Source organism: Panicum virgatum, chromosome 6N (assembly GCF_016808335.1).
Source record: "Panicum virgatum strain AP13 chromosome 6N, P.virgatum_v5, whole genome shotgun sequence".
In the NCBI taxonomy this organism is placed as follows: domain Eukaryota; kingdom Viridiplantae; phylum Streptophyta; class Magnoliopsida; order Poales; family Poaceae; genus Panicum; species Panicum virgatum.
Window position 1 is genome coordinate 27,090,549 of NC_053150.1, and position 14,266 is coordinate 27,104,814.

Sequence of the window (14,266 nt, forward strand, 5' to 3'; positions counted from 1 at the left end):
GGATACTGATATGCGTTTGTATACTCATAGCTGGACATTTGGCATGTGGTTTCTATACTCACAGCTGTTTGCTTCTTGTTTTTGTCTTTCAGTGGTTATGTCTTTGCGGTTAGTGTTCAACGAGCTCAACTGCTTCTTCAAGTTCTTAATGTGAAACGATTTCACCATCAGCAACAGAAACAGCAGCAGCAGCAAGCTCCGAGTCCTGCTCAGGAAGAGCTAGCAACATCTGAGATAAATGAAATATGTGACTATTTCAGCAGGCGTGTCGCCTGTGAACCATATGATGCTTCTAGGGTTGCTTCTTTTATAACTTTGCTTACATTACCCATTTCAGTGCTTCGAGAATTCATAAACCTAATTGCATGGAAGAAAAGTCAGTCCCAAGCTCATGGGGACATTGCCAGTGCACAGAGGGTTCGGGTTGAACTCTGTTTGGAGAAGCACCATGTATCAGATTCAAATGACCACACTGAGAGTTCATCTTCATCAAAGAGCAACATTAAGCATGACAGAGCCAACCGTTCAGTGGATTTTAGCCTGACATTTGTACTCGACCATGGTCTTAAACGTCATACAAACATTGGTGGAGCTGCTTGGTTGCCGTATTGCGTGTCTCTTAGACTGAGGTACAACTTTGGGGACAATGGACATGTCATGTTCCTTGCAATGGAGGGGAGCCACGGGGGCAAAGCTTGCTGGTTGCAGTATGAAGACTGGGAAAGATACAAGCAATCGGTTGTCAGGGCCATGGAGGCTGCAAATGGGTCTCCCGCACCTGGAGAGACGGGCCAGGGGAGATTGCGACTGGTGGCTGAGATAATCCATAAACAACTACAACTTTCACTGCAACAGCTAAGAAATGGCCCTCTTTCTAGCAGTTGAATATATCTTCACATTAGTACATGGATGATTGCTGGCAGATGAGGGAATATATTTGATAGAACTATGCTGAAAAGATGCAAAGGTGCTCGACATTGTGGGGGTTAACATAGGGATTTTCTGCCCAAGGCTTATTACGATGTCTGCCTCTTGCACCTGAGGCACATCTCCATTTTGTACATAAAGATTGGTAACTTTCTAACCTGTCAAAAATGTGATCATTTGCTTTTTGAAAGGATGCCATCAGCGTCCCCTCGCAACTTGGATTTATATTAAATTTATAGGACGGGGCAACTATGACTTGGGTGGTACGGTGTTAGCATTTGGTCCCGCGGCATCAATAATATGTTTTGTGGAGTTGAGATCGATCGTGAACCAGAACGTATATATACTTCAATGAACAAAAATTGGCTGGACACAGGGCGCAGGGGCGCATTGATGTTTTGGTACACTTTTATAACGGTTTAGCCCGGATATATATATATATATATATATATATATATATATATATATATATATATATATATATATATATGGTGTGATAACTGATAAGCTGGGAAGTGTACACCAGATGTATTATTGTCTTACGGGTTTGCTAGGATGTCCGATGAGAACTTTTCCTGTACTGTTACAACATCAAAACAAGATATTTGCAACATAGAAAATCTATAGGTGCAATATTAAAAATATGCGAGAAAAATTAATTAAGATGTTTGACTCTCTGATAGAAAATTCCTGCCGCAACATGAATATTATGTTTCATACAACATTCACCGTGAAATATGCGAAAATAATAATTGCAACATCACAGATCAACTATTAAAACACACCCCCTCCATCCCTAAATAACTGTCACTCTCGCTTCCTGAGAAATAACTTTTATTAATTTTGTAAAAAAAATATTAATATTTATAATATATGATTGATATCATTAGATAGATCTTTTAATCTAGTTTTTTAATAAATTCATTTGAAGATATAAATGTTGCATGAATTTTCTACAAATTGAATTAATTTATAGCACGCACACCGAAAACAACTATTAAAAAGGGACATATTGTCTTAACATACAGCGTCCGTTTTTCTAATCAAAACGCGTGGTCAGACTGATTTCATGTGGATATAAAAATCAAGCATCCGGCAGGCTGATGGTAGTAATCCCATCTCGATAACCAGTATTATTCCAGACCATTGTTCGAAGAGTTAAAACTAGCATGAGCTTATATCTCCAACTCCAAAGAGGATCGGGGTTTTGACTTCCCGGCTCCCGGGCTCACAGCCAGCTGTCCGGGAGGCCGATGTGCTGGAACCTGAAGGAGCAATCGTCCGAGTCCCTGCTGAGCACGATCTCCGGCCCGTCGCCGTCGAACGCGATCTCGTCGGAGGACGCTTCGCCGTTGTCGCCGGCCGCAGCCTGCGCGGGCAGCATGACCGCCGCCGCCGATGGCCTGCTGGCGCCCGCGCTCCTGAGGAGCGCGGCGACGCTGAGGTCCTCCCACATGAGGAAGGCCAGCGTGACGGGTCGCAGCGCGTGGCGGTGCAGCGACAGCAGCTGGCTGAGCGACACCGTGTCGGCGCACCGGACATCGCCGGTGGCCGAGATGGCCCAGGGGAGCACCTTCTCACGCCCCACACGCGAGACGACGAGGAGCCTGGAGGCCCGGCGCGCGCGGCGGTAGAGCTCCAGCAGGCCGGAGCGCGTCGACGCCACCCCCGGCGTGCTCTCGTCGGCCACAGAGGAGACATAGATGAAACCCTGCTTGCACGGCAAAGTATTTCATCCTGTGACTACGTACTCGTGGGAACAGCAGCTTACCTCTTACACGAAAGTTTAGAATCTTAAAAGACAAATAATTAAAGAACAGGTGTTAACTTTTTTATTTGAACGGAAGGTTAAGACACTACTTACATCAGGAATTTAAGTTGATATTGACAGTATAGCATGATGAAACTGAGTAATAATTGTGAGGAGTTTTCATACCTCTTCTGTGCGACTTATAGCGAATCCTAGCCTGGTGTCTCCTGGTTGCAGCTTGATCTCTAGCGCCAGCTCCCCTGCCACCGGAGCATACCAGAGGCGAAGCGCCCTGACGACGCCTATGTCCACGCCGTGGTAGTCCTCAAATCCATAGAGGCTCATGGTGGCCACGTTTGCAAGGTCGCCTAGGGATCCCATGTTCACCGTTGACAATGCAGTGTCTCCAGATATCTGGAGCAGATCAAGGATAAATAAAAGCATTTTCAATTTTTGGTCTCGACACTCATCACTGTTAGAATAAAGCTTTTATCATGTTTAGAAACATTTATCTCACTGAAGCCGTCATAGTTCGCTCGTAGGAGACTAGAATCATTTGGAGAACCCAAAGACGCGCCATGCTAGTAATACATTTGCCATTTTTTTTTGAAAAAAAGCAAACCATCATGTCCTATTTAGCTCATGTTTAGATAATGTTTGATTACCGCTCGTAAATGTACTTGGGATATAAATTCCGAGTTATTTCCGTTTCAAATCAATTCAATCATTCAGATTGAAAACAGCAACCGGCCCTCATCCACCATACTTATAGCGGGTGAAATGTTTGATACAAAAGGAAACATAACTGGCAGAGTTTCTGGCAAAATTGTGTTCCTTTATCTGGCGTACCTTTGTAAGCAGTGGCTCAATCTGCACGTTCTTGTGCACAATGGGGACACCAGAGCTCTGGGAGGCCATGAGCCAGGCGTCCGCCCTGGCCAGCGTGTCCTCCAGGCAGAGGTACCTGGTCTGTGACTCGTCCGCCGCCCGTGGCAGGAGCAGCAGGGAGAGGAAGCTGCTCGAGCTGCGCACCGGCAGCAGGTCCGCCATCTTCCTCTCCAACGGGAACGCCTCGTAGGAGGAGCCGATCTTGGCATTCCGCAGTGCCGCCGCCGCCTTGGCGTTCTTGGATCCTTTGGGAGTATTGTTGAATTGCATAGATGTGAGGGGACCAAGCAAAATTATATGGCACGGTGAAAGTATGCGCACAAAGATGACGGTGTGTGATGGGGTTTCTAACTAGTGGTGGTGGTAGTAGTAGTATATTGCAACTGTGGAGAGTTGAAGAACTTATGCAGCTTATTATGATACAACTAATTGGCTCCTTGATCTCAATGGCATGGCAATCTTATAGTTAGAAGGTGTTTGCAAGTTGCGGGATGGGCTGGAAACGTACGAGTTAGGCCCTGTTTAGATCCATAAAGCCAAAATGCAAAATTTTTGTAAATCGCTTGCATGGTATACTAAATATAGTCGAAAAATAAATCGCATTACATAAATAGACTGTAAATCGCGAGACGAATCTAATGAGCCTAATTAGGACGTGATCGGACACTAAATTGCTACAGTAATGCTATAGTAAACATGCTCTAATAATGGATTAATTAGGCTCATTAAATTCGCCTCGTAGTTTACAGACAAGATCTGTAATTAGTTTTATAATTAGTCTACATTTAATACTTCAAATGTTGAAGATTCTCTTCCAAAAATCCAAAAAGTCAAAATACAAAATGATCTAAACAAAGCCTTATAATGTAAACAAATGCCATTTGGAGAAAATATGGTAATCATGCAAACTTTGGATCCAGGAAAAAATGCATCATATTAGTAAAAGTAGTTACTGATCATTGGTTGAGTTAGAATGATGCAGCCTTGAACTCTGTTTCTTTGACCTTCTCAAGGTCACATAACTCAATTTATGCATTCCCAGGTGGTCCTCTTCTGTTTGATATTTATACATGGAAATGTGAAGTCATGAGAGCTCGCTATCCGCCCGATGAGTCCGTTGGGATTCAACAGAAGATTAGCGCCTATTGGCTGACTATTCTTTTTCTGTTCCCTGGAAGTCATCAAATAAAAGGTGGTGGCAAAGGAGTTGAGAACCAACCATCAGCATAATGCAGGCCAGCCAAAGTAGAGGGGCAAGAACACAATGCACGATGGAATTGTCACACAATGTCCACTACAAGTCTTCAGGAAAAAGACAATGTCAACTATAAAACCTTTGTGCTGTTCCTCTTGAATGTGTTGCTAACCGAAATTCAGATATGCTTGTGCTGTTTTCTAAATAATATCCGTACTGTATCTGGAAATGCTCCTCAAATTAATTGAACGAAGTAAATATCTTCATCACTAAGTATGTGGTCTTTTTACAGAGCCATAATCTTGTCATAACATTTGCATCAGTAGTAGAAAAATAAAATGAATGCCATTTTGGGATATGTGCAGTAAAAAGGTCTAAATTTCAAGGATGCATTATCTTTTTAGTTTATATAGATTATATACTAGAAGTGATGCATTATCTAAATTTCAATAAAAGAATTGGCATTTTGGGATATGTGCAGTGCAATGCACTTTCCTAACAATTGTATTGGTAGAGTAATATTTTGTTAGGTATTAGAAATATTCATTGATACGCTGGAACTTGTATCCAAAATAACATGATTCTGTTAATAACAATCAAATGGTACTATATCAGAGTATTAACCAATACCTGTCCACTATTCTTTCGAATTCACATTGTTGGTTGTCATTTGTCAAACTCTTGGTAGTTGTACAAAGGCCATATAGCAGTTGAACCATATTTAGTGATGCACAAAAGAGCAAAGAACCTATTTAAGTTTAATTTCTGTCGGTACGATTTTATTTCTGAAAACCACATAGCATAACCCTTGAAAGGAACATATGTTCATATTATTTCCAGACTAAAGACTAACATGCAAAGCAGACGGGACCACAAATTTTTAGAAGAACGACTGGACCACAAATACAGCCCAGCTGTTTACACTTGCAGAAGAGGAATTGGATTCTTAATATTTTGTTTCTGTTATCTTTGCTCAACAGGCATTACGGTCAATGCTAAGTCCTCATACTTGCATTGAAATCAAGGATAATATAATCAAGTAATTCAAATGGATCTGAAAAGGGAATTAAATATTCATTGATATGGGATCGATTGAAGAACATCCCTACTTGGTGAAAAGAATTGTCTTGGTGTTCCGGCCTACTGTTAATCATGGTGCCCATCTTACGTGTATATGCTAGCGAGGACATCAGAAATAAACATTACAATGCTACTGATGGTGGCAATACACATAATAAGGTAGTATGATTTCTAATCCAGAAAACAACAGATAAAAAAATGGTAACTCAATATATTCCAAGTTGGTCACCTCATAATATCATGAGTTTTATATTTCCATGATGTCACTAAGCTTGACAAATTCAAAACTATTATTCTACTTTCTACATGTGTAGGGAATTAATCAATAATCTTGGGACAAACTAAAATTTTAAACCGAACATAGAAATTTCACATCTTTTTGAATGTAGAGAGAGCTCACTCTCTGAAGTTTACGTTTCTATGAGAAACACTATCTCATATTTTCTTTAGAACAGCTCCAATGTGGAACCGATAGTCCAATGTATGACCAATGATGCTCCAAACATTCATAATAGAAGAAGAAAATGAAGGTCCTGCGAGTCATGATTTTCTGAATTTACTTTATCTTCCATGACCATGCATTCTGTTTGTACCAAATTTTGTCGTGCATATAATGTAGAAACAACGTGCATGCTTGTACGAGAGTGATGACTGATGAGCAATGCACCTTCGAGCTCGAAGCTCTCGTGGCTGGAGCGGTCGCCGTCGGCGGAGCTATCGTCTCCGCCCGCGCCCCTGCGACCCTTCCTCCCGCTGCTCCCGCCAGCGGACGACGACGAGGACCGGCTGAGGTCCTGCGCCGCCGCTAAGCAGGCCTCCTCTCTCGCGTGTCCTCCCGACGCGGCGGTGGAGGAGCCCGGCGCGTGCTCGCCGCGCTTGAACGCCGACTTGAGGAGCTTCTGCACGCCGCGCTTCTTGGCTGCGGCCTTGTTGCCGCTGTTACCGGCGTCCCTGGCGGCCGCCGGCGCGCTCGGTGGCAGCGCGGGCGGCTGCTGCTGCGGCGGGCTAGCGACAGCGTGCGGGCGCCGCGTAGTGGGCGGCCCGTGCCGGTCTGCCGGCTGCGGCGCCGGCGGCGTCGGGCGGCCCCGGCACGGGCTTGTCCTGCTCTTCGCCACCGGCGTGTGGGAATGCATGGCGACCGAGGAAGGGGCGGGACAATGTTTGGTGGTGTGCGTTGAATTTATACTTGAATCAGGCCGCCGCGCGCGGTTTATTTATGGCGGCGGGCGCCGGCCGGGGTGTGCGCGCGTGGAGGGCACCCCTGTTGCAGTTTAACCAGGATCAACAGGGCCAACCTCCCACAGGCATAAAACTGAAACGCGTCGCCCCCCCCCCCCCCCCCCTAGCACTGCGATTCGTCTGCCAGGGGAAATTAAATGGAGACAATTATTTCCTTAGCTCTAAAAAATGGTCCTTTTTCTTTGAACTTAGCTACCTAAAACGAGTTAGCGATTTATTAATAAAAAGATCTATTTTTCAATAGCTCAAATGATATGTTACTGTTTTTTTTCCTGAAATCAGAATGCTTAGATAGATATGACTCAATAGGTTTTCACCGATTTACCATGTTTCTATAATTTACTGTGATTTAAAAACTGAAAATAGATCTATAGATGTCTGAAATTGTTTTACTAGTGGAGAAAATACCGAAAAATCACGAAAAATTGTTTATGTCATCGCTTTCCTAGTTAAAAATCTAAACTGATGTGTTTAAATATAATAAGACTATAGATTTTATTGTAGGTGATGGAGAGTCAAAAAAACTAAACGAAACTCGTTTTGGAGGCTAAATAGTCAAGTTCAAGAGAAAAAAGGTTAAGAAACTAAGCACAATTTTTTTAGAACTAAGAAAACAATTCTCTCGATAAAATGCTCCTAGCTACGTCGGTGTATTTTTTTAGAAAGACACCACAAGAAGATCGACTTGTATCGGATATTCTAAGTTTACGGAAAAGCTATATCTTACCTAAGTGATCAAAATTGTTTGCTTAAGAGATTTGTACAATCCTGGGACCACCGGAATAAAAAGTTTTCTGGAAGGGAAAGAATCCATTTTGAAATTATTTCAAATTGGCCTACATACCTCATATCAGTTATTTTCATTGTGGAGAGCCATCAATGGCGCCGGGCATACATATCACATACAGCCATACAGCGACTGTTAACCAAGTCTAGCTGAAACCTAACCGAAACGGCACAAACTAGAATTAGAAGATAACATAGGTGCAATCCGGGCCGCACGGGCACCAAATTATTCACACTTTGAGCACTGAATCTAGCTGAAGCTGTTCACTACGCGGCAGTTCACGCGGACCTCGCCGTCGCCGCCACTGCCTGGCGCGAGCCTCCCCATACGCAGCATGGACTCGGCAAAGTCCTGGAAGAAGACGGACGCGTCGAACGCGTAGGCTGCGACGAGGCTGGCGACGTCGTCGTCGTCGTCTGTCCCGGGCACGGCGCCTGCCGGCGGCGACGACGCTAGCGCCTGGTCAGACGGCAGGAGGCCGTCGCCGGAGAGCAGGTTGATGTAGTACTGGTTGTCGAAGGTGGCCGGGGTGGCGAGGTCCAGGTGCGCCAGCGCCGACTCCGCCGACACTGAGCACAGCTGCTGCAGCGACTGCAGGAAGGTCAGGTCCTTGGACGCCGCCCCGACGGCGCCGGAGAGGCGCGCGCTGAACGAGGTGCACCGTGCCTTCCCGATGGTGTGCGCGCCTGAGAGCGCAACCATGTCCTTGGCAGAGAGGCCGACGTTCCTGAACTTCTGCACGAGGGTGGCGACGCCGGACGTCGGCGCCGGGAGGTTGGTGTTGGCGCCCTGAAGGCTGGCGGTGCGGCTGTCCATCCGGCCGGCCTCTACCTCCCAGCTCGGCCCGCCGGACTGCACCGGCGATCATTATATTGATCAAGATGCGAATGTGATTGAGATTTGAGAAGAGATTATTATCTGTGATGATAATTGTATGCATGCATGTGTGTGTGTGTGTTGTCTCATTAATTACCACCACGACGGAGTCACGGGCGGCGATGGCGAGGAGGTCGGCGCAGGAGACTGTCTCTGGGCACTCTCGCTCGAGCTCGGCCTTGATGGCGTCGATGACTTCGAAGCCCCGGATCGAGTTGGCGTTGGGCACGGCCGTCTTCTCGCCGACCAAGGGCGGCTTGTCGTCCAGGAGCACGGAGCCGTCGCAGCCCTGAAGAAACAGAAACGAACTCGATCGATTACCGTTCCAGGCAGCAGGCAGGACGCACACACGTACATGAATGTCAAAACAATGGTCGGACTTGTGCCAGGAGCTTACATTGACGAAGCAGTCGTGGAAATGGAGGCGGAGGAGGGACGCCGCCATGCGCGGGTCGGCTGCGACGGCCCTCTCGACGCCCGCGCGGACGATCTCCTCGGCGCGGGGGCAGGTCGCCCGGTACACGCCGGAACCGAGGGACACGCCGGCGCCGGCACTAGCCCTTGCCCCGCCGTAGCCGATGCTCACGGTGGCGCCGGCGCTGCCGGTGACGCACGACGTGTTGGCGTGGGCGGCGGACCCGGTGGTGGAGGCAGCGGCTGCTGCGAGCACGAGCAGCAGGCCGACGACCTGCAGGGCCACCGTGGTGGTGGAGTACGCCATGGCAGGATGATGCAAGGAGAGCTAAGCCTTCCTGTGATCGTTGTCTTTGTGGTAGGCAGAGGTGATCGAGTTCGATGTTGATGGCCTTATGGGTTGCATGGCCACATTTATATAGGCCAACGAGAGCATCATCATGTAGACAGACACAGGGAAGAGGGGTCTCTGATGTTTGACTGTTTCAGGGATAGCTAGCGCGCACACACAAAATGTGACCCGTGACCTGGTCACAGATGCTGGGAATCACGTACACTAGAATAATGCGCGGCAACGGCAAAAGTGACCTCCTTTTTATTTGTTGTTGTATTGTTAATTGTTTAATATATTTATGATAAAATTTGTGACAATCTGAAGGTTAGGAATGTGTATTTAGTAGGCAATGTAGTGTTGTGAGGTATAATGTATGTCTCTATTTAATCATTATAAGAGCTGAATGTTTTAGTCGTGTGTACTGTCACAGTTAGAAAAAGTAGCTTTAGTACCGGTCATATGACATAGTTAGTACCGGGAGGTCCGCATACTAGCGTCACAAGTCATGCGAATTTTTCACGCATAAATATGCTTGCGTGGCTGCGAGGATTCGAACCCTCAACCTCCAGCCTCGCGCGTAACTTCCTTACCATCTCACCTATGCATTACATTTGATTGGATGAGAGATATTCTCCTTTTAAAGTAACTTGTGGAGGACCATTTAGTACCGGGTCAAGACACTAGCCGGTACTAAATGTCATTTAATTAGTACCGGCTAGTGTCTTTGGCCAGTACAATATGTACTGTGCTATTTTAGTACCGGGTCAAAACACCAGCTGGTACTAAAATGCGATATTTAACATCGGCCGGTGCCTTGTACTAAAATGGCTTTGGGGCTTTCAAATTTGGACCTAGTACTAAAATGGCTCTTTGTCAACTTTAGTACCGGACCAAAAGCCTAACTAAAGGGATGAAAGCCCATTTTTCCTGTAGTGTATTGTTTGCAGTGGTTGATTTCTCTCAGGCTTCGACATGTGGGAAGAAAACAAATCATAAACATACTATTTGACTAAATATATTTAGTGGCATATCATACTTCGCTCTTGATTAATCACAATCGGTCCATTTAGTTGTGAGTGAATTGAGAAGAATGTTTTTTAAAAAGGGATGTGAATAATGTATTTATATTTTTGTCATATAAGAGCTGAATGTTAATCGTCCATGTGTTATTGTTCGTGGTGGTTGACTTCTCTCGGCTTCCGACATGTGGGAGAAAAAAGTCGTAAACATAATATTTGATTAGATATATTTATTGTCATATCGCACTTTATTTGCTGTTGATTGATAACGATCTGTCCATTTAGTAGTGAGTTAGTTGAAAAGAAATTGAACTTTTTTTGCGACGGAGGTAGTGACAGTAAAAATATCGTAACTAAAGTTTTGTAGTGTCATCCTTGTTGAAGAAAAATTAGATTAATTAGTGATCAATATTGTAATCATTTATTTAATCTAGTAATTAGTAGGTAATTACAAAGGGGAACTGCCACCCCGAAGGGGTGCCTCGAAAGGGCCACTTCCATGTCTATTGGCAGAGTATATATGTAAAGATCTCTCCCCATCAATACAATAGTTCTCTCTCATTTCCATTCATCCCACAACACGTTGTCAGACACTCTCGCTCTCCACACCGAGCGCAAGGCCCTCGGTTCCCTGGGAACAGAAGGACTCTAGCTTCGTCGAGTTCTTGAAGAAAAGAAGAAGGCAACAGAGACTCGCCTGAGTTCTTGCCGGAGTTCTCGCCGGAGTTCACCCAAGGTAACGAAACATGACGAGCCCCAACATACCTTCCATGAACGCCATGGTCGACTCCATCATGGACACATGGAGAACGCCATCATCCGCGGCAACCAGTCCGGCGGCGTTCGTCGCTTCATGGTACAGGGCGCCGTTCGCCGTGCCCTGCGCGACATCCACAACCACCGGATTCCTTCCCGGCGCTCTAACGGCCATCGCGAACACCGTTCCTCGGCACTGCAGATTGCACAGACTCCTACCCTCGTCAGGAACGTTGAGCGGGCGCCACCACCACCATCAGTGGCGCCGCTGCAACTCCTGCCGCCAAGGAATGGAGGCGACGGCACCATGGCTGCACGTCGTGCAGCACCTCTGTTCCTCAACAGAGACGCCGACGCCGAGAGGTGGCCACCGGGCTTCGCCTACGACATTTCCGTCGCGCCTCCGCTTCCACTGCTACATCTCCTGCCACGCTCCCTCGCCGACATCGTCACCCACGGCCGCAACAACCTCCCATCCGGGAGTACTCTTGGGGCTGGATTCGTCTCCTCCGAGGAGGGGGCATTTCCCCGCCTCTGAGCACTGCATCGACGGCTGGCCGGGGCTGATTCGCTCCAGCCGCCACCCCCATGGCTGGCGCGCCTTGGGGAAGTGGGGGAGAGGAGATGGGGACGCAGCGGCGCGGCGCACAGCGGCGCACGGCTCTAGTGGCGCACGCCACCCGCGGCAGCCGCGCCCTTCGGCGCGCCCAAGGCCCGGCGGCGGCGCCCTCCGGCGTGCGTGGCCGCGGCGCTGCAGCGCCGGATTAGGGGCCGGCGGCGCTCCAAAAGCCGGCAAACTATGTCGGCGATCGAAGGCGGCAGCGGTCATCAGACGGCGGCGGCGGCGGCCATCCAGAGGGCGGCAGCGATTGCAGGGAAGGGCTTGGCCTAACCCTAACTGCCCCCTCCCTTTAATCGGGCTGCATGGGCCGCCGCAGGCCGGCTGAGCTGAGCCGAGCCTACCGCAAGGCTGGCTCGCAGGCCGGCTCACTGGCCAGGCCGGCTCGCAGGCCGGCTAGATGGGCCAGGCCGAGCCGCCCCCCTCCTTTTCCCTCACAAAATTGCATTATGGCCCCCAAAACTTTATATATTTATGATTTTTAGTATATTCAGTTTTGAATATTTATGTTTAATGTCTTAGATTGTTCTACTTTAGTCCTTAGATTTTCCGAATTTGCATAATATTGTAAATAGCTACTAGACTATCAAGTTTGTATGCTAGCACCAATGTAATTTCATTTCTATGATTACCGCAGTAATTGTATATATGTGATCCGCAGATCTTACATTGGTTATGCAAATATTAATTTGAACAATCTTTTGTCATGTGCAATTTAGTTTATTTTAATTTGTATAATTACAAATTATCACTTGATTTATATCCTACATCTAGTAGAGATATGCAAAATTAAAAATTGAGGTATATAAATTTGAATTTTGGAAAAACACAAGATAATGGAGACCTAGGCATCGGCTGCGATAAATTCTTTAAGAATTTATTTGCCCTGAGACCATGCTTTTAGGCAGCAAATTATTTGCTCATTACTAAAGGTCTACATCTTACGATGATTACCTATAATGTGTATATCCAAAATATTCTATACAATTAAAACTGTATATTTCGACTATCAAGTCCTTTATTCCTGCAGGAATATTATAAAAATAGTTGCGCTATTAAACCAATATACCTTAAATTATGATTCAAGAATCATCTTGATTTCATAAGTTTTGCACAAATTTACATACACATTTTATTTAATTTACTACAGTAAATTAATCATATACATGATCATTCATGTAGGAAAATGGCTCACTTAGTCAACAAAGATTTTGCTAAACTTGCAGCAGATGGTAGCAACTATCTGACTTGGGCTATGGATGTTAAAATTATGCTAACAGCAAAAGGCTACATCAATACAATTGAAGAGCCAAATCCACAAGCCCCTGTGACAGACGAAGCCAAATACACCATATTATATTTCTTGAGACATCATCTTCACCGTGATCTCAAGAACGAATATATGATGGAGGAGAATCCTCGAACACTTTGGGTTGCACTCAAAGAACGCTATGATCAACAAAAGGCAATTATTTTGCCCGAAGCTAGACGAGAATGGTCTCTACTTCATCTCATGGATTTCAAATCTGTTGCAGAATATAACTCTGCTATTCACAAGATTTGTTCCAAGCTTTTTTTTTGTGATCAACTAGTTAATGATGAAGAGAAGATTGAAAAGACTCTGTCCACATTTCTACCTTCAAATAGGTTATTGCAGAAACAATACCGTCGCCATAACTATGCAAAATACTCTGACTTGATATATGATTTACTCCAGGTAGAAAAACATGATGAGCTCTTAACAAAGAATTATCAAATGAGCCCGGTTGGGGCAACACCTCTGCCTGAAGTTCACTACAATAGTCAGAACTCTCAAAAGAAGTTTGGTGGCAAGAAATTCAAAAAGAATTTCAAGGGAAAGTGGAACAAGAAAAATAAGCATCATTTTTAGAAAAATAAGGATTCTCACAAAGGCAAGGACATTTCCAAGAAAAAAATTCCGCCTTGACAACTCTCAAGTTTGTCAAAGGTGTGGTTGTCGCAACCACATAACCAAGAAATGCCACACTGCCAAGCATTTGGTTGAACTCTACCAGAAATCTGTTGGCAAACAAGTTCAAGGGGACAAGTATGAAACGCACTTCACTACTCAACCGACTGACGCCAGTTGCTCCAAGGATACTCCTCTGGAAAACATTGATGAGAAGACTCCTCTGCAGATGGACGATTTACTCAGCACTGACGATATGCTCGTTGAATTCCAATCCAACGACATATTCGGAGACAACAACTAGTCTCAATCACCCCTAAAACTTGATTATTCAGCCATATTCTTGTAATAATTATGTTGTGTTGTAAATATTTGTTGTCATAAGTATTGTAAAACATACAATTAACTATTGTATAGTTATTCAATATAGTATGTATTATATATAATTTTGA

General features: G+C 45.5%; 3 protein-coding genes across 6 annotated transcripts in view; 1 reads left to right on the forward strand and 2 right to left on the reverse strand.

Moving 5' to 3' along the window:
- LOC120678899 (mediator of RNA polymerase II transcription subunit 14-like) overlaps nucleotides 1–1,300 on the forward strand; it is a 45,630-nt gene extending 44,330 nt beyond the window's left edge. For all 4 annotated transcript variants that reach the window (XM_039960339.1, XM_039960340.1, XM_039960341.1 and 1 more), the window contains exon 9: nucleotides 93–1,300. In XM_039960339.1, coding sequence (XP_039816273.1) covers nucleotides 93–885 — 793 coding nt within the window. In that variant the 3' untranslated portion in view covers nucleotides 886–1,300. The remainder of the gene's footprint in view (nucleotides 1–92) is intronic.
- An 855-nt stretch (nucleotides 1,301–2,155) lies between these two features.
- LOC120678353 lies at nucleotides 2,156–6,973 on the reverse strand. The gene is made up of 4 exons (XM_039959487.1): nucleotides 6,508–6,973; nucleotides 3,527–3,810; nucleotides 2,864–3,091; nucleotides 2,156–2,638 (listed from the first exon to the last, which is right to left on the reverse strand). Exons 1-4 carry the CDS (start codon nucleotides 6,971–6,973, stop codon nucleotides 2,156–2,158), a joined length of 1,461 nt encoding a protein of 486 aa, XP_039815421.1.
- A 939-nt stretch (nucleotides 6,974–7,912) lies between these two features.
- On the reverse strand, nucleotides 7,913–9,679 carry LOC120677524 (peroxidase 40). Its single transcript, XM_039958676.1, has 3 exons — nucleotides 9,140–9,679; nucleotides 8,840–9,031; nucleotides 7,913–8,718 (listed from the first exon to the last, which is right to left on the reverse strand). Exons 1-3 carry the CDS (start codon nucleotides 9,461–9,463, stop codon nucleotides 8,116–8,118), a joined length of 1,119 nt encoding a protein of 372 aa, XP_039814610.1. The 5' UTR covers nucleotides 9,464–9,679; the 3' UTR covers nucleotides 7,913–8,115.
- Nucleotides 9,680–14,266: the final 4,587 nt, after the last annotated feature.

What these genes read in the sequence shown, in the direction of transcription:
- LOC120678353 (XM_039959487.1), bottom strand. Translation starts at nt 6,973, where the DNA reads ATGCATTCCCACACGCCGGTGGCGAAGAGCAGGACAAGCCCGTGCCGG. An exon ending in CGAGAGCTTCGAGCTCGAAG is followed by an intron (nt 3,811 to 6,507) that starts GTGCATTGCTCA and finishes ATACTCCCAAAG; the next exon opens with GATCCAAGAACGCCAAGGCG. An exon ending in CTATAAGTCGCACAGAAGAG is followed by an intron (nt 2,639 to 2,863) that starts GTATGAAAACTC and finishes CCGTGCAAGCAG; the next exon opens with GGTTTCATCTATGTCTCCTC.
- LOC120677524 (XM_039958676.1), bottom strand. Translation starts at nt 9,463, where the DNA reads ATGGCGTACTCCACCACCACGGTGGCCCTGCAGGTCGTCGGCCTGCTG. An exon ending in TCCACGACTGCTTCGTCAAT is followed by an intron (nt 9,032 to 9,139) that starts GTAAGCTCCTGG and finishes CTGTTTCTTCAG; the next exon opens with GGCTGCGACGGCTCCGTGCT. An exon ending in CCCGTGACTCCGTCGTGGTG is followed by an intron (nt 8,719 to 8,839) that starts GTAATTAATGAG and finishes TCGCCGGTGCAG; the next exon opens with TCCGGCGGGCCGAGCTGGGA.